At 41.8% G+C, this 26,537-nt stretch overlaps 1 protein-coding gene across 6 annotated transcripts in view; it reads left to right on the top strand.

Moving 5' to 3' along the window:
• The window catches only part of LOC310717510 (rho GTPase-activating protein 12-like), an 84,028-nt gene extending 58,882 nt beyond the window's left edge, over nt 1-25,146 (top strand). For 4 of the 6 annotated variants that reach the window (XM_083525675.1, XM_083525678.1, XM_083525679.1 and 1 more), the window contains 4 exons: nt 3,767-3,844; nt 23,100-23,234; nt 23,440-23,545; nt 23,700-25,146. In XM_083525675.1, the coding sequence (XP_083381801.1) occupies nt 3,767-3,844; nt 23,100-23,234; nt 23,440-23,545; nt 23,700-23,874 (494 nt within the window). In that variant the 3' untranslated portion in view covers nt 23,875-25,146. The remainder of the gene's footprint in view (nt 1-3,766; nt 3,845-23,099; nt 23,235-23,439; nt 23,546-23,699) is intronic. The other 2 variants (XM_083525680.1, XM_083525677.1) reach the window with 1 other exon arrangement.
• Nucleotides 25,147-26,537: the final 1,391 nt, after the last annotated feature.

Genomic DNA, 26,537 nt, shown 5'->3' with positions numbered 1-26,537 from the left:
TTCATTTGTCCTTTTTTTCCAGGCCTCCATTACAAATACCAGGTGACTCCACCTATACATATACATATATATATATATATATATATATATATATATATATATATACATATATATATATATATATATATATATATATATATATATATATATATATATATATATATATAAATACCAGGTGACTCCACCTATACACATATATATATATATATATATATATATATATATATATATATATATATATATATATATATATATATATATATATATATATATATATATATATATATATATATATATTAGAGAGCAGGTCCCCTGGTGGTCTAGTGGTTAAGATGCAGCGCTCCCACCGCTGCGACCCGGGTTCGATTCCCGGTCAGGGAACCATCCCCAGCCACTCTTAGTGCCGGTCCCAAGCCCGGATAAATTGGGGAGGGTTGCGTTAGGAAGGGCATCCAGCGTAAAACATGTGCCAAATCAAACGTGCGGAGGATCCGCTGTGGCGACCCCTAACGGGAGAAGCCGAAAAGAAAGAAAGATATATATTAGAGAGCCAAAGACAAAGCCAACAAAAGGGGGTGGGGAAAAGTAGAAAAAACAGCACATACATGTATAAGTTCAAACAAAAACCTACGTTAATAAAAGTAAAATTGCAGATTTTAAAAACTACTTTAAAAAAACATTTTACAATAACATGAGTAAATGTTTTTTTGTTAATTTTCACCTCTGGCCACAGGTCCTCATAGCCCACAGATATTTTTTAATTGTGAGATGGAAAGGAATTTATTATTATTATTATTATTATTATTTTAAACAATAGGATTTATACAGTGAGTAGTTTCAAGTACTACAAGTCATCAACCTTGGCCGACTGTAGCTTCATGAACAAGTCACTTTATTCTTTTAGTTTTGCAAAATCCTATTTTTAATTGCTGGGAAAACTCTCAAGGTGTGTAAATAGTGAATTGCCCATCACCATTTTATTTGCCCAAGTTATTGGTTTATTGGCTTTGCAAATCATTGCATTCTGCTTTAATTTACAGTAACGTTTTTTGTAATTGGGGTTATAAATAAAAAAACAGTAGTTATATGGGCATTATAGCATGTAAGAACCTGTTGCACTCTAGATGAAATGCTGGTGTGTTAAATGGGTGTGTCTGTTGAACTTTCTTTTTATGGTAATCAGAAAGTGGCTCTACAAAAGGCAGTTTAAAAGATGGGATGTTTGCAGCTTCAAGTGCATAAGCCATTGCTACAGCAGTGACTAAATGCCCTTCGATTTAAGATATCCACAACCTTTTCAGGTTCTTTTCCCTGTTAATTGGTTTCTTTGAAAAAGAAAGACATTCATTTGCAGCCTCTGATTTCACTTAAAGTAAATAATTAGCAGAGCATGTTGATGACCTACTTAAATGCTGTATGTGAGGCACTTTCTTGTTGGTTAGCAAGAAATACAGCAAATGCTGTATGTGAGGCACCTGCTCTTTCTTGTTGGTTAGCTGTTCAACATGATTTGAAGTAATTGTTACTTGCTTAAAAGTTCCAGTGCTTAGTTAGCTAACCCTAAATGTTGCAGTGAGTAGTTTTTAATTTCTCAAACAACCATGTTGGAAGACATACCGAGTGATCATGGAAAAGGTGTTACTCCAGAGGGGTCAAATAATTTGCCTGCAAAAATAAAGTAGAAAGCTGAAACTTTAAAAATTGGGTTAAGAACTGTCCAACACATTATTAAAATCTGAAAGGATAGTGGTGAACTATCATATTTGAAAGAGAAATGTGGTCATAATATGATCTTGAATGATTAAAGAGCAGAACTCATGGTGAATAGAATTCAAGCGATTGTGTCAAAAGGTCTGTGTAGCTGTGAAAACCTATTATCTGTGAGGCGTTTTTTAGAGAACAGGAAGATTGGACAATGGAAAAATGGTTATGTGGTCTGAGAAGTCCAGATTTACCAGTTCCAGAGTAATGGGCACATCAGGGTAAAAAGAGAGGCAGGTGAAGTGATACATCCATCATGTTTAGCCTGTGAGGGCAATGTTATAATCTGAGAATGGTCAGGTCTAGGATTAGCAATGTTATGTGCCCAAAAAAAATCAGATGTCTACCTGAATATACTGAATTATTTTTTCATAAATGGACTTTTTCTTCCCTGATGGCATGGCCATATTCCAAGATGAATTTCCAATCATCTATAAAAGATCTTGGTGAGAAATGAATGCAATGCTGCATTAAAATAACTGTGACAACGAAAAAGCTTATAAAATCTATGCCAAAAGCAACATGGCATGCAAATATAGGGTTGCGATGTGTAGGCGAGTGAGGTAAACATTTTCAGGGATAATCAGGTAATAATACAGAGAACCTATAATACTTATACAGTTATGTGCAGTGAGGCAAGGTAGAAAATTAGGTATTCAAGTAAAATGGTATTGATAATGCCAAGGGACAAACAAATTAATAGTGTACAGTAAATGTGTTTTGTTTTTTTAACATGGACTGAAGTGGAAATGTACAGTTCAGTGTCTAAGATCAAGAATCAGGATTGGGAATCATATTTTTTTGAAGAAAAACAAACATTAAAGGTGCATGAAAATGTATTTTAAAATAAAATACTAAAAACCTTAACATTGTGTATCAAAATAAACTACAAAATACAGCACCCACACCATGTATCAAAATAAACTACTGTATTTTTGTATTTTAGAATTGTTTTACAAGAGAGCATGAAATTTCTTCGCAAATCTTCCATCAGTTGGCTTATTTGATCTGTCCTTTGCCATTACACCCACTCGTTTAATTACATAAACAGTTTTTAACAGCAACAGCTTTTCTCTGGGCGAGTCATGCAATAAATCTGACATATGCAACAAGTTAACTGATGAATATTTACATACACATCCCTGTGATTTCCCAGATGAAGGTTAGTTGCTTGTAGTGAAAAAAAGAACAGGAAAGATTATATAAAGGTAAGTTATGAACAGTTTAATAACAGTTTGCGAATAACTAATAATTTATTCTAATTTAGTTTGCATCAGCAACATTGACTTAATGACAAACAAGTCATTCATAAGAAGACAATTGATTGCACCTGTATTCATAGCAACTACTTTCTAACTAATTAATTATTTTATTGTAATCATAAATATAATAATATATAATGTGTCAGGCAGATTCGTGCAATTGTAGGCAAAATCAAGATCCTACTAAACAGCTACTTCAATTAGGGTACAATATTTGTCAATTGGGTACTTATTTATCAATAATTCTACACCTATTTGAATGTGACTTACCTTGACCACCTTCTTCCTTATGGATACATTTTCTGTACTGATCTCAAGTCTGGGTAAGTCTGGGTAGGCACCAAGCAGAGGCCGCATTTTTATGATGCCATCATGTAGACTTCTTACAAAGTTTTTACAGTATTTCAAAACTACAGTATTTTGAGTATTTTGATACAAAATATGAAGCCATTTCCATTAACCCGATCAAATAGAAATGACAAAATCCTATTTTATATTTAAAATACATGTATCATAAATACTGCCTATTTCTGTTGGACAGTTTTATGGTGAAACTGAAAAGTGGTACAGAGAGAAACACAAATTGCCAGATTAGCCTAAACTGGGATTACTGATTAAAAAATTGACCACCAGAATTAATGAGGAAACAAAAATCCCTTGATAGCTAAAGTCCAAAACTATAAAACTATCCCTCAATGTCTACATTCAATAACAAATTATTATTATTATTTTATTTTTTTTAGGTCTGAATCTGGATGGTCTCTACAGAGTGAGTGGAAATCTGGCTGTCATACAGAAGCTGAGATTTGCTGTTAACCATGGTATATATTAATATATATATAAATATATATATATAATAATAATAATAATAATAATAAATGTGTGTGTGTAGGTGTGTGCGTGTGTGTGTTTGTGCGCAGCTGGATGACAACAGATATTCATATAATGATTCCTGAAAGATGTACATAACATCAAACAAAGATATAGAAGGAAATGTATAAAACATTTTGGATCAATAAACCTAAAAAATAAATAACTGCAGAAAGGCCACACTTGCAGACACGTTTAGCATTTCACATGTTGGCAAATCAAATTAAATCGGCTAAATTGTCTGTGCAAGCACACACTAAAGTAGAGAGCAACATCGATGCACAGATTTATTCACGCACATTAAGAATATTTATCAAAAGCTTCTTTCTTTTCACATTTTTATTCACAGCCCATTATCATAATGGGCTGTATATTAACTTATTTGAAGAAAAAAAAATTTCTATGTGAAATTAGACATTGAGCACCCCATATAACCAAAATAGCATAATCCTTGTTACATAACACCTGTGTGAATCAGAGGTCAAGGTTGTAAAACCTGACAAAGGTGAACGGGGTGGACCAGCTCGCCGCGTCGCAGAGGTCTTGGAGGGACACTCCAGAGGACCAAGCTTTAGAGGGGGGTCACCAAAGTGGTGCCCGTGGGCACCAGGTCGCCTGCAAGGACCACATGAGGCACCCGCGAGCCTTTTCTAAAATAGCTGTTTCCTACCTTGTTAAATCATTGTTGATAATTATTGTGAGAAATCATTAACATAATCAGTGTCTTCACATAGATCAGGGGTGTCAAACTCAGTGTCAAAACCGGCCCGACGTATAATTATATCTGGCCCACGAGATGATTTTATAAAGATCTATTATTATTGTTATTAATGGCCCGGAGATATGAGGCGCTGATAACACAAACTACAGATCCCATAATGCAGAGCTTCAGCTGCCTTACCGAATGCTAGGCTACCTGGCAACATTCCAGCATCAATCAAGTCGAGCTTCTGTTCATGTATTTAACACTATTGTAAAGTTATTGTGAAGCCCCACACAATGGTGAACCGATGGGATTCTGAGTATATGTTTACTGACACTGCTGGTAAACCCATGTGTCTTATTTGTGGAGCGAATTTGGCTGTAATTAAGGAATTGAATCTAAGATGCACTACGAGACAAAACATCAGGAGAAGCTGAAAAACCTGAATGCAGAGCAGAAGATACAGAAAGTAGAAGAGTTAAAGAAGAATCTGACATTTCAGCAGGTGTTTTTCACCAGAGCAAAATCAGTCACATCAGCCAGTTATTTACAGAGGGAGAGTTTCTGAAGAGCTGCATGATGAACTGTGAGACGTCTTGTGAGATATTTTTATAGAGAGAAAAATATTTTAAGTTATTTAAAGTTTAAGATAATTTTTTACAAATGGCATAAGAGCAAAGAAATATGATTGTTTTGATTTGTTGTTATTTTAACGTTTATTTAAAAGCACAATTATTATTGATTTGTTCAGGGGTTTTTTCGCAGCAAAGTTTAAGTTTATTTATTCTGGAATAATATTCCTGTCTGTTTTTATTCATATTTATTTAAAAAAAAAAACATTGTTTTAGTGTGTTTACACTGGTACCTTGACCTACAAGTTTAATTCATTCCGTGGTCGAGCTCGTATCTCAATTTGCTCGCACATCAAATAATTTTTCCCCATTGAAAATTATCCGTTCCAACCCTCAGAATGCCACCCCATTTTTATGTGCTGGGGTGTGGTAGTGTCAGGGATTCACCCTGCCACGCCCCCCTCTGTAGCTGTCAGGGATTCACCCTGCCACGCCCCCGTCTGTAGCTGTCAGAGATCCACCCTGCCACGCCCACCTCGATAGCAGTCACGCTGCTTCCCAAGATTACCGACAGCTGTGGCTCATGAAAGATCAGACTACATAAACTCACGTTCTTGAGTCACAGGCTGTCGGTCGTTATATTGTCAAGCTGGACAATCGCGTGGCTGCTCGACCGCCGGCTGTATATGCGAATTCCACTTCCGACTTGGATTACTCATTGCCGAAGGCTTTATGGATTATGCTTGGGACATTCGAACTCATAGCGGACAACGCGTATCGAGCGGATGTCTTTGTTTGTTGTTTTCAACGGCTTATGAGTGTTTTTGTGTTGTACGGTTGTTGAAATAAAAGGACAATGATCGGACTATATCGGCTTCCGCGTCTGCAGCCTGACAGAACGACCGACCTATACCGAACGCGGATTCGCCATTCCGCGATTCCGACCGCAACGGATCGGCAACTGAACCCGGCTTTGGATTTCCTCCGGAAGCTCAGTGCCGCTTCTCGGGTTCAGATCGACAGAAGCCGGATCATGAGAGCGCGGCTGCGCCACGCCCCTCAGAGAGCGCGAGGGGATTACCGGCTCGTTACTCGGGGAAAAAAGACGAATTGGGCGGATTTCTGCAAGGCATCGGCGAGTATGTGGCTGTTAACATTTCCCGGTTTCCTTCCGAACGAGCCAAGATTGCCCTCTGTATTTCCCTCCTGTCTGGAGAAGTTCTTGCCAAAGCCAGCTCACTATGGAGCGCCAAAGGGGGCAAATTCGGCTCACTCGCCGAATTCAGCGGGCTGCTTCTGGGGAAGTTGGGGATAGAGGTGGTGGATCTCCACTACAGTCCCCTTGAGGAGGAAGGTGCTTCATTCCAAGGTTCTCAAGAGCACGCGGCTCCGTGCCGGATCTCCCATGAGCCTGCAGCTCAGCCCCAATGTTTTGATGAGAGGGCTGCTTCATCTCAGGGTCTCTACCAGCGTGCTGCTGTGTTCCGGGGTTCTCGTGGACGCACCACACCATCTCCGAGCATCGGCGAGCACACCATGCCGTCACAGAGCTTCTACAGGCGTGCCGCTCTGTTCCGAGGTTCCCGTGGGCGTGCCACGCCGCCACAGTGTCTCCAGGAGCGTGCTTTCCCGCCACAGAGTCTTCACGAGAGCGCCGCGCCGCCACAGAGTCTTCACGAGAGCGCCGCGCCGCCACAGAGTCTTCACGAGAGCGCCGCGCCGCCACAGAGTCTTCACGAGAGCGCCGCGCCGCCACAGAGTCTTCACTAGAGCGCCGCGCCGCCACAGAGTCGTCACGAGAGCGCCGCGCCGCCACAGAGTCGTCACGAGAGGGCCGCGCCGCCACAGTGTCGTCACGAGAGCGCCGCGCCGCCACAGAGTCTCCAGGAGCATGCTTTCCCGCCACAGAGTCGTCACGAGAGCGCCGCGCCGCCACAGAGTCGTCACGAGAGCGCCGCGCCGCCACAGAGTCGTCACGAGAGCGCCGCGCCGCCACAGAGTCTCCAGGAGCATGCTTTCCCGCCACAGAGTCGTCACGAGAGCGCCGCGCCGACACCTCCAGTCACAGAAGGCGAAGTGACTCCTCCGAGTCCCTCTCCAGACGACGCCACATCCCAGAGCCCCTTCCAAGGCGACATCTCGCCCACGGAAAGCTCGGCTCCGCCCCAGGACCTCCAAGAGAGCTCCGCCCAGCTCCAGGTCCCTCCAGAGAGCTCCGCCCAGCTCCAGGTCCCTCCAGAGAGCTCCGCCCAGCTCCAGGTCCCTCAAGAGTGCTCCGCCCAGCTCCAGGCTCCTCAAGAGGGCACGACTCCGCTCCAGGCTCCTCCCGAGAGCTCGTCTCCGCTCCAGGCTCCTCCCGAGAGCTCGTCTCCGCCTCCGAGCGACCCCACGAGCTCGTCTCCGCTTCAGTGTCCCAAAGAGAGCTCCACTGATGTCGTGGACCTCCAGGCGAGCCCTTCTCCGCTCGTGGATCTCCAGGCAGGCTTCACCTCATTTCAGGCTGCTCAGTAGGCTCCGATCTGCTCCTAAGGGTCCCAAGGAGCGCCCCTACGCCCAGGGGTTTCCCTGTGCACTCACCCCGGCTCCAGGACTGCGAAAGGGAAGTTGAACCGCTGCCCCCGGGTTCCACCGACGGCGACGGCTCACCCCACAGTCCCGCAGAAGGCGACGGCTCGTCTCCAGCGCCCGCAGAAGGCGACGGCTCGTCTCCGGTGTCCACAGAAGGCGACGGCTCGCCCCCGGGCTCCACAGAAGGCGACGTCTCGCCCCCGGGCTCCACAGAAGGCGACGTCTCGCCCCCGGGCTCCCCGCATGGCGACGTCGGTCCTCCAGGTCCCTCTGACGGCGACGTCGGTCCTCCAGGTCCCTCTGACGGCGACGTCGGTCCTCCAGGTCCCTCTGACGGCGACGTCGGTCCTCCAGGTCCCTCTGACGGCGACGTCGGTCCTCCAGGTCCCTCTGACGGCGACGTCGGTCCTCCAGGTCCCTCTGACGGCGACGTCGGTCCTCCAGGTCCCTCAGAGGGTGGTACGACGTTCCTGGTCTCCGCCCGGGATGTCCTCCACTCCCCGGACATTGTCATGGTTGGCGTCCAGTTCCGGTTCCCCGCCATGGAGGTCGCTCCGGCTCCAATCCCCGCCAGGGGCTTTACTCAGCCTCCCGTCAGCACCGAGGGCATGGCTCTGTTCCGGATCCTCCTGCAAGGTGTTGTCCCATGCCGGCTCTCCGCAGAGGATGCTCACCAGGCCTCCGTTGCTCCCAGGCGTCTAAGGAGGCCTTCCTCGGAGTGCCCTGGCCCGCCTGGCATAGGTGGGTTTTGGGGCGTCAGGTGTCGCCCCTGGAGGGGGGGGGTACTGTCAGGGATTCACCCTGCCACGCCCCCTCTGTAGCTGTCAGGGATTCACCCTGCCACGCCCCCGTCTGTAGCTGTCAGAGATCCACCCTGCCACGCCCCCCTCGATAGCAGTCACGCTGCTTCCCAAGATTACCGACAGCTGTGGCTCATGAAAGATCAGACTACATAAACTTACGTTCTTGAGTCACAGGCTGTCGGTCGTTATATTGTCAAGCTGGACAATCGCGTGGCTGCTCGACCGCCGGCTGTATATGCGAATTCCACTTCCGACTTGGATTACTCATTGCCGAAGGCTTTATGGATTATGCTTGGGACATTCGAACTCATAGCGGACAACGCATATCGAGCGGATGTCTTTGTTTGTTGTTTTCAACGGCTTATGAGTGTTTTTGTGTTGTACGGTTGTTGAAATAAAAGAACAATGATCAGACTATATCAGCTTCCGCGTCTGCAGCCTGACAGGTAGAAGCAATAAGCGGAGGCGGAGGGAAAACTTGTTTTTTGCTACTCTTTCTATCACTTCTTTACACCACGTATCCCTAAACTGTTATTTTTTACTTTTTCTTTGCTGTACTTTGCTTATCCTCATTTTCGTCCCAATCTGAGCTTTCTGGCTTCGCTTCGTCATCTAGCAGCGGCATCTCGAGCTTGAACCTCAATTTCTTGCTCGCGTAACAAAGTAAAAAATCGACCGAATGACCGCTCGTACCTCGGAAAACTCGTGCAATAATGCTCTCGTAGGTCAAGGTACCACTGTAAATGTTTTTCCTGTTCGGCCCGCAAACTAAAGTGTGCTTTGAGTTTTGGCCCCCTGTGCAATTGAGTTTGACACCTCTGATCTAGATAAATAACATTAATTATTAATAATAACATATAATTAAAGGTAAATTGAGCAAATTTGTTATTTCAGAATAGTGTGTCAAACTGTTAGCCCTTCACATTAGTCAGTACCCAAGAAGTAGCTCTCGGTGTCAAAAAGGTTGGTGACCCCTGCCTTAGAGGCTTCCACACTCTGGGTCGAGTGAGCTCTGACCCTGAATGGAGCGGGGAGACCAGAGGACCCATAAGAGGATAAGCAATAGTTTTGACTTCCTCCAAGGACTTGTCCTGTGGACATAACAGTCCAGTGCTCTGACCGGGCACAGCCAGTTCAATCTCTTCTGGTTTGGGGTCTGGAATTGGGGAGGATTTAATGCCTGCAGCCTGACAGGTCGTAAGACGACCGAGGGCACCGTGGGGATATAACCTGCTCTAGGGTGCAGAAAGGCACTGGCCATGCCTGTAGTGAACTCCAGAAAGCAGGGGACCACAGGGACAGCCTGAAGATCACCTACTCTCCTCAGAGAGCAGATAACCAGCAAAAACGCAGTCTTATCAGACAAGGCTCGAAGGGGGGGTTCGGACAGAGCCTCCAGTACAATGACCAGGTCCCACCCAAGCACTCTTGGTCGCACAGGTGGCCTCAGCCTTTGGGTGTAATGGAGAAAATGCGTCAGAAGCAGGTCTCCGCCCAATGAATGCCCCGACACGGGGGCGGGATACGCCAAAATGGCAGACACGTAGACTTTAATGGCAGACGGAGCCAACCCTTTTGCAAACTGTTCCTGCAGGAACTCCAGAACTGAACCAACCTGGCTGACCGAGTTGAATTGGTGCTGAGCGCGCCACACAGTGAACAGACACCATCTCACTGCATACGACCCTCTCGTGGAGGGGACAGTGCGACGTCTCTAGAGATGCGAACAGGTTTAAACCTTTCTCAGATGTGCTCTACCATGCTGCTTCGTTTAACTGGCCTGGGATGTAAGCTGCTCTCAGGGAGAGCAGCGTACATCCCAGGCCCACAGGAGGATCAGACCCCCCCGGTGGTAGATATACGAGACCACTGAGGTGAGAGCATCAACACATGATGGCATCTGAGGTCTGGGAGGAAACGTATCAGCCAAAAGTACAGCCAGCGTCTTTGAGCAATTGATGTCCCATAGTAGATGGGGACTCTCCCATAGACCTTGCGTTGAGTGACCACCCATGACTGCTCCCCACCCGGTGAGGGACGCATCTGTTGTTAGCACTATGCGATGTCCAAGGACTCCCAGGACGAGGCCTTGAGATAGGAACTCGGGATCTCTTCAAACATCTAGGGCATGTAGGGATCGCTGCATGACCTTGATCGTACGGAGGGGATTGCCCTTCCGTGAGAACCCATGAGCCCTGAGCCACCACTGAAGGGGTCTCATGTACAAGAGACCAAGTGGAATGACATTGGACACTGCTGCTATGAACCCGAGTAGTCTCTGAAACTTCCTGACAGCCATAAAGATGGACGTAATTGCGGGCAGAGGAAAGCTGAAGATGTACTTCAGTTTGCAGATCAAGGAAAAATGCCAGTCCCCGACGTGGAGGATGTGACACCAGGAGAAAAAAGCGCTTGTCAAGCTTACTGGACGGAGAAGCTTTATGCTCATCGGCTGGCCGAGCTATATCCAGCTTCTCTAGGGCACGTGTCACAACCTCAAGGAGCTCCTTGCTTCCAGGTTCGCATGGAACTGCCCACCAATGCGCAGCATGTGTGTGCCCCACTCTTGCTAGCGGTCGACGGAGTAAAGTTGTCTCAGTGTGTATTTTTAATTTTTTTTCCTAAGTTTTAAACAGCAATTTTTGATGATAAAAGCATGTCTTCCAAGCGCCCAAGTAGTGGTCAGTATCTAACAAAAGTGGTCCAAAATTGGTGAACTAGTGACAGGGTCATGGATCCTAGGCTCAATAATGCAAGTGGGGAGCGAAGGCTGGCCCATGTTATCTGATGCTGACGAAGTTAATTTTGTTAATGCTTGATAGGTCAGGACTTTAAGGCAGCAAAAGGAGGACCAGCACAATATTAGGCAATTAGGCAAGTGGTCATAATGTTATGCCTGTTCGGTGGGTATAAAGTTCTTCTTCTTTCGTCTTCTCTCATTAGGGGTTGCCAAAGCGGATCATCCGTATACCCCTGTCCTCTACATCTGCCTCTTTCACACCACCTACCTGCATTTCTTGAACTTCCTCCTTGGCCTTCCTGGTCAAACCATCTCAATCTTGCCTCCCGCACCTTGTTTCCAAAACATCCTACATGTGCTGTCCCTCTAAGAAACTAATTTCTAATCCTGTCCATCCATGTCACTCCCAACGAAAACCTTAACATTATCAGCTCTGCTACCTCCAGCACCACCTCCTGTCTTTTACTCACTGTCACTGTCTCTAAACCATTCAACATCACGGGTCTCACCACAGTCCTATAAATTTTCCCTTTTACTCTTGCAGATAACCTTTTGTCACAAATCACTCCTGTCACTCTTCTCCACCCACTCCACCCTGTTTCCACTCTTTTCTTCACTTCTCTAACACACTTTCTATTACTTTGCACTGTTGACCCCAGGTACCTAAACTCCTCCACCTTCTCCATCTCTTCTCCCTGCAAACGCATAACTCCACTTCCCCCCTCTCATTCACACACATGTACTCTGTCTTACTCCTACTGACTTTCATTCCCCTTCTCTCCAGCACGTACCTCCACCTTTCCAGGCTCTTCTCAACCTGCTCCCTACTCTCACCACAAATCACAATATTATTCGCAAACATCATAGTCTAGGGAGACTCCCGTCTGACCTCATCCGTCAACTTGTCCATCACCCACTGCAAACAGGAAAGGGCTCAGAGGTGATCCTTTATGCAGTCAAACCTTCACCTTGAACCAGTTTGTCGTTTCTACTGCACACTTCACTGCTGTCACACTGTCCTCATACATATCCTGCACCACCCTCACATACTTCTCTGACACACCTGACTTCCTCATACAATACCACAACTCCTCTCTCGGCACTTTGTTGTTCACTTTCTCTAAATTCACAAATACACAATGCAACTCCTTCTGACCTTCTCTATTCTTCTCCATCAACATTCTTAAAGCAAATAAGGCATCTGTGGTGCTCTTCCTTGGCATGAAACCATACTGTTGCTCACAGATGGTCACCTCTTCTCTCTGCCTAGCTTCCACTACTCTTTCCCATAACTTCATGGTGTGACTGATCAAATTAATTTCACTGCAGGTCTGCACATTTCCCTTATTCTTAAATACCGTTACCGGCACACTTCTTCTCCATTCCTCAGGCATCGTCTCACCTTCCAGAATCTTGTTAAACAATCTCATTAAAAACTCCACTGCCATCTCTCCTAAACATCTCCATGCTTCTACCGGTATGTCATCTGGTCCTACCAACTTTTCACTCTTCATCCTCTTAATCGCTGCTCTCACTTCCTCCTAACTAATCCTATTCACTTACTGCTTCAACATCTCCACACCATACAACCTTCTCTCTCTCATTTTCTTCGTTTACATCAGCTGCTCAAAATAACTTGCAGCACATCCTTCTCAGCTCGGCCCCTCTGCCTGGCCAATCGGTATAAATCCTTTTCTCCTTCCTTAGTGTCCAACTTTTCATACAGCTCCTCATATGCCTTTTCCTTGGCTTTCACCACATCCCTCTTTACCTGCTGCCGCATATCCTAGTGCTCTTGCCTACTTTTCTCATTACTCTGTCGATCCCAATTCTGTTTTGCCAACCTCTATCTCCTTATGCGTTCCCGCACTTTCAATTCCACCATGTCTCTTTGTCTTCCTTTCTATTTCCAGATGTCACACCAAGTACCTTTCTAGCTGTTACCCTTATCACTTCTGCAGTAGTTGCCCAATCATCCAGCACCTCTTCACCACCACAGAGCCCCTGTCTGATCTCTTCCATGAATTTCACACTACAGTCTTCCTCCTTCAGTTTCCACCATCTTATTCTTCTTTTAGTCCTCACTCACCTCATCTTCTTCTTTACCTCCAAAACCATCCTACAGACCAACACTGTCTCCCCATTAATCCTGGCTTGGGACCAGCATTAAGAGTGCATTGGCTTGTGCAACCCTAATGTCTGGGTTATCGGTGGGTATAAAGTTATGGCTGATAAACAGTGGTGTGAAAAAGTATTGATGTCTTAATTGTTTTGCATGTTTGTCACACTTTAATGTTTCAGATCATCAATCTCATTTAAATATTAGTAAAAGATAACACAAGTGAACACAACGTGCAGTTTTTAAATTAAGGTTTTTATTATTGAGGGAAAACAAAATCCAAAACTACTTGGCCCTGTGTGAAAAAGTGTTTGCCCCCCCTGTTAAAACTGTGGTTTATCACGCCTGAGGTTAATTTATCTGGCCAAACCCAGGTCACAAAAAAGACCCCACAACAACATCCAAAGACCTGCAGGTTAAGGTCATTGTTAATGACTCCACCATAAGAAAGGGACTGGGCAAAAATGGTCTGCATGGCAGAGTTCCAAGACTAAATCTAAGGAAAAAGAACATAAAGGCTTGTCTCAAATTTGCCAGAAAACATATTGATGATTGCAGCAGGACAATGATCCAAAACACACCAGCAAGTCCACCTCTGAATAGCTGAAGAAAAACAGAATGAAGACTTTGGAGTGGCCTAGTCAAAGTCCTGTCCTGAATCCTATTGAGATGCTGTGGCATGACCTTCAAAGGGCGGTTCATGCTCGAAAACCCTCCAATGTGGCTGAATTACAACAATTCTGCATAGATGAGTGGACCAAAATTCCTCCACAGCGCTGTAACAGACTCATCGCAAGTTATCACAAACTCTTGATTGCAGTTGTTGCTGCTAAGGGTGGCCCAACCAGTTATTAGGTTTAGGGGGCTTTTTCACACGTGCTTTGTTTTCCCTCAATAATAAAAACCTTAATTTTTAAAACTGCAAGTTGTGTTCACTTGTGTTATCTTTTACTAATATTTGAATGAGTTTGGTGATCTGAAACATTAACCTCTTAGTCATCAGTGCTGTGCCAGCGTGATGATATCCCATCCTCCGGTGTAAATGATTACCAATAGATTACCACTACTTTTTTCCCACGTTTTGAACCCCGCGGCTTAAACAACGAAGCGGCTAATTTATGGATTTTTTTCCTGGGTTTTTCCCGGTTTCACAAACTTCAAGCCAAAAAACTGAGCAACATAACATTAGACCAATGAAATTTCCGAACGGAAACGAAAAAACGCACCTCACCTGTGTTCTGAGCTGCATGGCTTCGGGAGAAAAACTTCACCGGTGGCGCACAACGATGACAAAAGATAAACTCCCCAGAGAAATACGTAGTTGTGAAAGGAAGGAGGTAGACAGTGAACAATGACTTACTTGGTCGGCTACTGTTTAGATACAAGCCGTTGTAGCGCGTTGAGTCTGGGTGAAGGGATAGCTCGGTAACTCCATTTGCAACAGAAATCATATAAGCATAGACAGGTTTCCAAAACTGGTGCTTTTTTATTTTTCTTGGCAACAGCATTATGGGTTAGTCAAAGAAACTTAGAAATGAGCATCAGAAAATAATAAGGACATAATCCGCAGTCTCACACGCACACACACGCAGTAATACCGGCAGAATGCAGTGACTTGCTATTCCCAAAATGCCACTCTGCTCTTAAAGGAGCCACAACATATTTCAGCCGTTACACCGTGTAACAGACACTTTCTTTCGGTAAAGCTTGTGTAAAGTTCATTAGTTTCAGTGTAGATATTAGCGGCTTATAGACAGGTGCGGCTTATTTATGGTAAAAATAAAAATATTTGTAAAATTCAGTGGGTGCGGCTTATACAACGGTGCGCTTTATAGTCCGGAAATTACGGTAAATAAAAAGGGACAAGAGTAACCATGACTAACTATACATCATTCTAATGGTCTAAGCCTCAAGCAGTGATTTCAGATCACTATTTTTTAATGGAAAATGCATAACCAATGTATTTGCAGAATGTGTGTAAGCAGTGCACACAAACAGCATGCATAAAAAAATGCAGTACTTACACAACTATTGTAATAATGAGTCACAAACACATCCACTGCTGCAAAACCTGGTTTATTAGGAAAGATAAGGCTCCATTGAACATGTCATAAAGCATTTTTCTCCAACCAAACAATAGTGTTGTAATTTAGATGGTTATTCTTTTGTTTGTCACAGAACTTCGGATGGGGTTTGTGTGTATATGTTGACGAAAAACTTTTGAATAAAAAACTACATCTTGCTGGTGAAAAAACAAATATGACTGGTTAAATATAGTGTTACAAAACAAAAGAGACCACACACTACAAAAAAATTAAAAAATAAAAAATACAGTAAAAGAGGTGGCTTGAGTCTCCACTGTAGGCAAATGTTCAGGTGACTTTATCACCACCACCTATCATTTCAAACCTTTTATTTCCAGCCAGTAGCATTATGGAAACAAAATGATTGATGGAAAATGTAGCCAATGAGTGCAGGATTCTAACAAAATATGGGGGATTTTATTCCACACGTGTGTGACTTAGTTTTATTACTCTTTACAAATTCTTACTGGTCCTGCTGTGACGCCCCAGGAAGTGGTTACAGCTCTCAGTTTGGCACAAACAGCTCTTTCTAGTTCGTGCTAACTGGACTTTGTTTACAAAAAAAGGAAAAAAAGAAAAAAATGGACAGTCAAAAAAGTTGTTTTATTGGAGATTTGCACAAAGCAGCGATGTGGAAAATATTCTTGGGACGGAGTAACAAAAGAGACTTGGAAATCTGCATGAAGATGCTATTTTACATCTGTAAATGTAAAATATGCAAATTTATCTCCCTTTACAGTTTTATACGATGTTATAGGTTTTATTGCCCGTTTGTTTTTATAAGAGAAATGCTTAAAAAGTGTGTGTGTGTGTGTGTGTGTGTGTGTGTGTGTGTGTGTAGTTGCGATTCGAATGGCCGGACAGGAATCACATTTGTCATGAAAATCTTACTAAAATGTGAAATATACTCATGAGATATGTGGCTTTCAACTTTTCTGTATTGCTACATTACTGATTTCATGTATTTATATATGGAATAAAAATAATGTTTAATGCAGGAAATGTATATCCATGGCACTTTATCATCTATAACTCATCATCAGCTTTTTAAGCAATATTTATAGCAAGAAGTCAAGAAGTCAGTAAGAAGAAGTCAAGAAGCTTTTATTGTCATTTCAACCATATATAGCTGATGCAGTACACAGTGAAATGAAACAACGTTCCTCCTGAACCCAGGTGCTACATAGAACAACATAAAACAAACAGTACAGAACAGAAGAACACAGGGCCGAGAACTAAGATCCTCGCCACATAAAGTGCATGTGTGCAGCTGGTGCAAACAGTGCAAAAGACAACACAAGACAGTGCAAGACAACACAGGACAGTGCAGGACAATACACAAAATATAAAATTAAAAATAGAAATAGCTCCGCCAGTAAAACCTGTCGTAACAGAATAAGGTGCAGTGTAAACAGAAAAATGTAAACAGAATTTGTGCAATTCAGCAGTAGCAGCAATCAAAAATAGAGTTAACAGTAACCAAAGGATTTGGACAGAATATTGTGCAAAATAACAAGTCCCGGAATCAGCAACAGACGGCATGTAAACATTTTGCGATCGTGAGTTCAGTTCAGTTCTTTGTTGAGGAGCCTGATGGCTTGCGGGAAAAAACTGTTGCACAGTCTGGATGTGGCGGCCCGAATGCTTCGGAACCGTTTCCCTGATGGTAGGAGTGTGAAAAGTGTGTGTGACGGGTGTGTGTGATCATCCACAATGCTGTGTGCTTTGCGGATGCAGCGTGTAGTGTAGATGTCCATGATAGAGGGGAGAGAGATTCCGATGATCTTCTCAGCTGTCCTCACTATCCTCTGTAGGGTCTTGCGTTCCGAGACAGTGCAGTTCCCAAACCAGGCAGTGATGCAGCTGCTCAGGATGCTCTCAATGGTCCCTCTGTAGAACATGGACAGGATGGGGGGAGGGAGATGAGCTTTCCTCAGCCTTCTCAGGAAGTAGAGACGCTGCTGGGCTTTCTTGGTGATGGAGCTGGTGTTAAGTGACCAGGTGAGCTTGTCCGCCAGATGAACACCAAGGAATTTGGTGCTCTTGACGATCTCCACTGAGGATCCAGCGATGATCAGTGGAGAATGGTCACTCTGTGTTCTCCTAAAGTCAACAACCATCTCTTTAGTTTTGTCAACGTTTAGAGACAGGTTGTTGGCTCCACACCAGGCTGTTAACCGTTGCACCTCCTCTCTGTATGCTGACTCGTCGTTCTTGCTGATTAGACCCACCACGGTCGTGTCATCGGCAAACTTGATGATGTGATTCGAACTGTGCATTGGTGCACAGTCGTGAGTCAGCAGAGTGAACAGCAGTGGACTGAGCACACAGCCCTGGGGGGCCCCAGTGCTCAGTGTGGTGGTGCTGGAGATGCTGTTTCCGATCCGGACTGACTGAGGTCTTCCAGTTAGGAAGTCTAGGATCCAGTTGCAGAGGGAGGTGTTCAGGCCCAGTAGGCTCAGCTTCTCGATCAGGTGCTGAGGAATGATTGTGTTGAATGCTGAACTGAAGTCTATGAACAGCATCCTTACATAAGAGTCCTTGTTATTCAGATGGGTGAGGGCCAGATGAAGGGTTGTGGAAATAGCATCGTCCGTGGAGCGGTTTGGACGATATGCGAACTGCATGGGGTCCAGTGTGGGTGGAAGCTGGGTCTTTATGTGCCTCATGACGAGCCTCTCGAAGCACTTCATCATGATGGGTGTGAGTGCAACGGGACGATAGTCATTGAGGCAGGAGACAGAAGACTTTTTCAGCACAGGAATGATGGTCGTCGTCTTGAGGCACATAGGAACAGTGGCGCTGCTCAGGGAGATGTTGAAGATGTCAGTGAGGACATCTGCTAGCTGTTGTGCACATTCCCTGAGCACTCTGCCAGGAATGTTGTCTGGTCCAGCAGACTTCCGTGGGTTAACTCTGCATAGAGTTTTCCCTCACTTCAGCTGTGGTTAGACAGAGCACCTGGTCACTGGGAGGAGGGATGGTCTTCCTCGCCACCATGTTGTTCTGCACCTCGAACCGGGCGTAGAAGTCGTTCAGCGCATCTGGGAGGGAGGCGTCACGGTCACAAGCAGGTGATGTGGTCTTGTAATTCGTGATCGCCTGGATGCCCTGCCACATGCGCCGGGTGTCTCCACTGTCCTGGAAGTGGCCGTGAATTCTCTTGGCGTGTGCGCGCTTCGCCTCTCTGATGGCACGGGACAGTTTGGCCCTTGCTGTTTTCAAGGCCGCCCTGTCCCCTGCTCTTAAGGCAGAGTCTCTTGTTTTTAGCAGCGCACGCACCTTGGCGGTCATCCACGGCTTCTGGTTGGAGCGTGTAGTGATGGTCTTGGAGATAGTCACGTCATCAATGCACTTGCCGATGTAGCTGGTCACTGTTGACGTGTATTCCTCCAAGTTGATGAAATCGCCGTTGGTTGCAGCTTCCCTGAACATGTCCCAGTCAGTGCATTCAAAACAGTCCTGGAGAGCAGACATGGATCCTGCTGGCCAGGTTCTCACTTGCTTCCGAACTGGTCTTGAACGCCTGCTGAGTGGTCTGTATGCTGGGATCAACATAACAGAGATGTGGTCTGAGTAACCGAGGTGGGGGCGGGGCTTCGCCCGGTATGCGCCCTGGATGTTTGTGTAAACAACATCCAGCGTGTTTTCTCCTCTGGTTGCAAAGTCCACATTCTGATAAAATTTAGGGAGCACAGTCCTGAGATTTGCGTGATTAAAATCTCCGGCGACTATAAACAATCCGTCAGGGTGTGAGTTTTGAAGTCCGCTAATGGTCCCGTAGAGCACACTGAGCGCTTCCTTAGCATTAGCGCTAGGTGTTATGTACACTCCGAGCACAATAGCGGTGGTGAATTCCCGGGGTAAATAAAAAGGTCTACATCTCACAACAATAAACTCCAGCAGCGATGAGCAGTAGGTAGAAACAAGCACAGAGTTCTTCTTTTTTAAGTTAAGGTTCAGTTCATTTTTAGTTCAGTTTGGGGGGATTAATGCAAAATATAAAATTATTATTTTTTTTAATTCTTTTTTTATTAATGCAGTTTATTATTAATAACATTTGTGAATATCAACTGTTTACATTTTTTTTAATGTCTGCCTGGTTAAGTAATATATAAAATAATATAAAAAAAATTATAAATTATTTAAAAATAAAATTGAGTGAATCAAATGAATGCAATACACTTTTGAATTATTTTGATTAAATTATCAATAATAAGTAATCAAGTAAATTGGCACAAATTAAATAAAATTAAATAAATAGAAAAAAACTCTATTAGTTTATATTTGTTAGACATCATTTGGGTAATACAGCTCTGTATACAAGTGTGTGTGTGTGTGTTTTACATTTTAGATATTATTTTCTAAAGATATGCTCTACTTAGCTGTTCTACTTATTTTAGCAAACTTTAACAAACATCTTCATTCCTTCTGTCCTTCATTTATTCACTCCCTTGATGTGCAGAGTTGTCAGGATTTTCTCCTTTTATGAGAAATTTTTGAAGCTGGATATAAAAATGCACCTGGTCTGGAACATCTAGAACTTAATATGTTTGTCAGGGAACTCAGTTTTTAACTATGTCCCGCACGTAAAAAGGATTTCATTCGGTGCACAGAACTGAAAACCTTGTACCAAAACGTTTCTATATAAATACGTGTACTTGTTTTTATACGTGTGTGATTATTAGAGAGTTATACATACACTGATGCGTATCACTAGGACCCCCTTTTTGCACCCCTAAAGACATTGCAGTAGTATTTGGCACATATGGAGGAGATCCTGTAACTTGTAATGTAAGGTCTTTTGGAGCTTGTTTAGCCATCTTGTTCCACAGGTTCTTAATCTGAGATCTTGGAAATTCGGAGACCATTTTAACATCTTGAACTCTTTGTCATGTTCCTTAAACTATTTCTGAACAATTTCTGCAGTGTGGCAGGGTGCTGGGAGGGTAGGTTAGTCTGCTGAAAGAGGTCACTGCCTTTAGCAAATACATTACCATCACAGAGAGCATCACAATGTCGTTGCCAGCTTTTCTAGTGCATCTTAATGTTATTATTCCACAGATCAGCAACATATACAAACACAGTTTGGTTTGACTGGCTGCAGCTGTGCAGCACCATATGCAGTAGGTAGTGGTAGTGGCAACTCTTCTGTGGGATTAAAACAGGTGGGTTAAGGTTCACTCTCTAAGCACATAGGTGCCAGGGTAATGAGACAGTCTGTGTTATTCACTTTACCTCTCACAGGTTTTAATGTTATGGCTGATCAGTGTTCTTTCTTGTGTGGTGTACACACATCTATACATACAGTGGAACCTCGGAGCTCGCGAGGGTTAGGGACCAAGACCGGTCGCGAGTTCCGAATTTTCGCGACCTTTTGATACGCCCCTTCCAACCCAGTAAAAACCCAAAGAACACTATACGAAATCGATTTAAATGAGTAAATAACACTATTTCACTCCATAACACTTAATTATTAGACTATTTTAACAATACTTTATGTAAATTAACAGCAATTACAATGCTTAAATAAAAAAACAGTACAGGTACAGTAAAGTATGCAGTAGAGAAGTACAGTATAATAATAAATAATAAAAATAGTTTTAAAGCATTTTTTAGACAATTTTAATGAGATAAACCTTGATTAGAAATGTTAAAACTAGCGTTTTGAGCAGCTCGCGGTTGCTCACGAGCCGATCTGAATGAGAGTCACCGGTCTGAATGAAAGTTCCTCGAGCGCTGAGGCCACGAGCTCCGAGGTTCCACTGTATACTGTTTCTATATTGTCATGCTGAAACAGGTTTTGTTAGTTCCCATTAAGGGAAACTGTAATGCTACAGAATATATTTCATATTATATATTGTCAAGAAACAAAGAACTTGGTCTTCTAAGGCCAGATAACTGGTTTTTTTTTAGCAACCATAAGGCTGGCTGAGCTGAAATTTGATAGGGGGCATCCCGATATGCTAATCTGTAAAGCCTTATTTGACGATAATTTAATTAATAATAATAATAAAAAAAGGCCACCAATATCTTCAGTACTAGCTTCTTAGGATATCAAACTTTTGAAAGCTGCTGTTCATAGTGGTTCAGTTCAGATCTCAGAAATTGCAAGCTTTAAATTTGTCTAGTCTTTCTCTCTGTTGATCTGTAAAAGGAGATATGACTATAACTTAATTACTTAAAACCACAAATGCTACTGGCCAATCTGCTTTGAGCAGGCATTTTGCACAACTAGTATTGAGCTTCTAGTATCTTCACAAAACATGCTCATCCCTTTATTATGTATATTTGCACAACAAAAAATGTATCTTGTTTTTCTCCGCTTATTATGCAGGCCATTGATAAATTAAATCAGTATATTCTACTTCTTTCTACCATTCAGACAAGCGAGATGCCTATGACTATGCAGTATTCACAACATGAGCCACAATGTATTCACTGAAAATTCTTTCACTCCAGTCTGAGCCAGAGTAATTATTAAAAAGCTCACAATTGTCAACAAGTTAAACTCATGATTGCTTAAATGGATTTTTACCAAAAAAATGAAAGGCATATAGGATAAGTGTCTGAAGACCTTTGTTTTTCATGTTTTGTTATACAAAAATAAGCTTGGAAAATAAACTGTGTAGTGAAAATGTATGGTTAAAATTTTTTCAACTTTGACAATGCTAAGACAATGATATGAATTTTGGCCTGTTTTCACAATTGCATTGTAAGACATTCAAATATCAAAATAACAAAAACAAACAAGAAATAAGAAAGTGGAGCCAATTTGTTTCAGACATTTGTAATTCATGATCTATTGTATGAATTCGAACTAAACCTGGAATACTGATTATCTATTCAAGGCTCCAAGGATGTCTACAATGGATGTGGTGTGAAAATTGAAAATTACCTAGTTTGCCACATCTGGTAATCATTACACACTAATTAGTAGCTGTAATTATTATCAATATATTACAACTTGCAGTGAACAAAATAAAAAAATGACAAATTGGAACAAAGTAGATTGCTTGCTATATTATATACAGTCTTGTAAAAATTAACGTACACCCACTTTGAATTCTATGGTTTTACAATATTTAATGAAAATACTCCTATCCACCAGATAATGATCCCTAGCACACAAGAACATCTGCAATATAATTACTGAAAAAGAACAGAATCAAGAAGTTGCTTTGGTGCAGACAAAGCCCTGAACTCAATCTGAATAAAATGCTGTTGCAAGACCTTAAGACAGCTGTGCACATACAAATGCCTGCAAACTTCAATGCAAGGAAGCAACGTTGTAATGCCAAAATTCCTCCACAATTATATGAGAAACTGTTAGTCAGTTGCTAAAGGTTTTACAAGATACTGAATCAAAAGTTTTTCACATATAGTGTCTCCATTTGCTTGATTTTTGTAAAAAAAAAAAAGACATTGTAATGATGTGTAATTTGTCTGAAGATGTATTTACCTAATTCTCAGACCTGATAATGACCAAATGATTTTGTCACACGTCAAACCATAATTAAATTCAAAGAGGGTATACTTTAATTTTCACACAAGTATTTTTTATGTACTTTTGTCACCTGGTGTAGGTTCTTTTGCTCTTTTCTGTCTCTTTCTTAGATGAGAAGATAAATTTAGCAGATAGTAAATGGGAGGACATTCACGTGGCTACCGGGGCACTGAAGATGTTTTTCAGAGAGCTTCCAGAACCACTTTTCACTTATGCCTTTTTTAATGACTTTGTCAATGCTATCAGTAAGTAAAAGCAAATTGACTGATTGATTGTGTTTTTGTGTGAGTGAAAAATAACAGAAAATGAAACAATTATTATGTAAATAAGCAAGTTTAGATTTGACACTACTTGTCTGACTTCTTAACAGTTGTAATTTGTAAATACAGATTGTGTGTGTGTGTGTGTGTGTGTGTGTGTGTGTGTGTGTGTGTGTGTGTGTGTACGTAGAAATCACAGACTATAAAAAAAAAGTAAATGCAATCAGAGATCTAGTGAAGCAGCTGCCTCAACCCAACCATGATACAATGCAGGAACTTTTTAAACACCTGAGAAAGTAAGTATACATTGTATTATACACAATTTATGCTAACATAACTGCAGATACAAACATATTTTGTGTTTCATGCAGAAAAACAAAAAATATTATATGTAGATTATATGTAAGTCAAGAATTACAGTGTTTTTGTATGAAATGTATGTGTTCATAGAGTAATAGAGCATGGCGAGGTGAATAGGATGACCACACAGAGTGTTGCTATCGTATTTGGCCCAACTTTGTTACGCCCTGAGATTGAGAACATACACATGGCTGTGCATATGGTTTATCAAAACCAAATTGTTGAGCTTATTCTACATGAGTATGAGGCCATATTCGGGATGTAAGCTGTGATGCATCTTTCACCATCTGATGAAGACTATGTGAGGAGCTTCCATATCCACTGGTATCCATTATTTGAAAATGTGGAAAATTTTAAATGTATTAAATGCATAAATAATAAACCCATTTGTATAGTAAGCACAACAATTCTTCATTTTTTTCTTTAATGGAACAAAGATGCTTTCATGCATTTTTATATATTTGTATTTATTTATTTTTCTTTAATGCGTAGTAGCTCTTTTTGGACCTTACACATTTGGATCACCCATATTCTGTAACTTGAAAAAGGTTTTGCTGCGCAAACATGATAGAATGGCACCAGTTTGCTAGACAATTTTTTTCTAGGTTATTAATTGGAGTGCTTAGAGCTAAAATGGGTAATTAACTTCTAATATTGTTATTTGGTTAGCTTTATTTTGCTGCTGAGATGCCAGATTGCTAACAAGAACATCCTTTTAGACAGATTGCATACAAGTTTTTTTGTTAAAATCCTAAATAAAAAATATGTATTGGTTAAACTGATATTTGACAATAACCCACAGAAATGTTTGGATTCTTTTACAAATATCTAAGAATTTAATAAACTCATGTAAAAATCATTTTTGGGAATTTTACTATTAATATAAACTTAAAACATCAAGCAAAAAATAAAATGGTGTCATACAAAAAAAATGGCAACCCAAAACACTTACCCTGCACCTTTCTAGTTGAACATATATTTAAATATATGTGTTTATTTTGCATTTCTAAATAAACAAAGTAAGAAAAAGGAAACACTACCATTTTTCTTGTTCGGGTATTGGTGTTTGGTTTGACAACTGCTTTAGCTGAGACAGCAGAAACATTCAGTTTTCAGGTGCCTCCTGTTCACTGCAGTAAGGGGTCAAAAATCTTATAAATCTTATTTGTCTCTCTGCAATAACCAATAGCCTGCAATTTTCCTAGTGATTCCTGTTCTTTCTGTTTTGTTTAATCCACACAACACACAGGATTGGACAGTTTGTTGTTGTTGATGCTTAGGATATCAAGTCAAGAAACCCTCTATGAACTTTAGTATGTAAATGTTTTTTTTATATGCTAATTTTTGTTTTGTGCATATGTGCATGTATATCTTTGCTCATTAAAGTGTTGAAATGCAAACTCTTTACTGATATTAGATATCTAAAGATGCTAAAATAACTAATCCTCAGGATAGGAAAACACTACAGATAATAGTATTTTTTAAAAAGTGGTGTTAAACAGTGATGGTGTTAAATAAAATGTTTTTAAAAATTTCATTTTACACTATTTATTACTCATGCGAAACTCATGATTTTATAACATTCAAAACCTTTTAAGATGCCTCATAAGAATGGTGGCTACTGTATATACATTTATGTTTTTAATTAAAACAAAACTTTGTATAAGGCATAACTACAACTTTTGCATCATCCACATATAAGGCTCTAATCCACAACCAGGATTTAAAAAAGTATCAAAATAAGAACCCCGCCTAACACAGCCTGAACAAACATTGACCATAATGAGAAATGCTATTAATGTGAACTGACTTAAACTATAGAATAACATTTCTGTCCGATTTGGTCAACAGCCAACTAACAATGCATTTATCAGAGATCAAATACAGCTTATCAGTGTAACATTTAGTAGTATATTAGACTGGAGGAATACAAGCATTGAAAACATTTTGCTGTTTAATTCATGAATTAGATTGTAATTAGAATTGTGTAGATTGTACAGGTGCATGTCAATAAATTAGAATATCAATAAAAAGTTTATTTTAGTAATTAAATTAAAAAAGTTAAACTATAATATAGATTCATTACACATAGACTGATATTTAGAGTGTTTATTTCTTTTCATTTTGATTATTATGGCTGACAGCTAATGAAAACCCAAAATTCAGTATCTCAGAAAATTTGAATATTGTGAAAAAGTTACATTTTTGGAGACTCATGGTGTTACACTATAATCAGCTAATAAAATCCAAACACCTGCAAAGGTTTCCTGAGCTTTTAAATGGTGTTTTGGTCTGGTTCAGGCTACACAATCATGGGGGAGGACTGCTGACTTGACAGTTGTCCAGAAGACGATTATTGACACCCTGCACATGGAGGGTAAGACACAAAAGGTCATCGCTAAAGAAGCTGCTGTTCACAGAGTGCTATATCCAAGCACATTACTGGAAAGTTGAATGGAAGGAAAAAAAATCAAAAATTTGGGGGAGATTCACAAAGAGTGGACTGCAGCTGGAGTCAATGCTTCAAGAGCCACCAGGCACAGACGTATCCATGGGCTACAACTAACACATTCCTTGTGTCAAGCCACTCCTGAACCAGAGACAACGTCAGAGGCGTCTTACCTGGGCAAAGGACAAAAAGGACTTGACTGTTGCTCTATGGGTCAAAGTCATCTTTTCAGATAAAATGAAAGAAAATGTTGCATTTAATTTGGAAATCAAGGTCCCAGAGTCTGGAGGAAGAGAGGGGAGGCACATAATCCAAGTTGCTTGAGGTTCAGTGTAAAGTTTGCACAGTCAGTGGTGGTTTTGGGAGTCATGTCATCTGCTGGTGTTGGTCTACTGTGTTTTATCAAGTTCAAGATCAGCACAGCCGTCTACCAGGAAGTTTTAGAGCACTTCATGCTTTCCTCTGCTGACCAGCTTTAT

Source organism: Silurus aristotelis (assembly GCF_946808225.1).
Source record: "Silurus aristotelis genome assembly, chromosome: 22".
NCBI lineage: Eukaryota > Metazoa > Chordata > Actinopteri > Siluriformes > Siluridae > Silurus > Silurus aristotelis.
The sequence above is the reverse complement of the archived record's forward strand: the minus strand, read 5'-3'. Positions and strand labels throughout refer to the sequence as shown.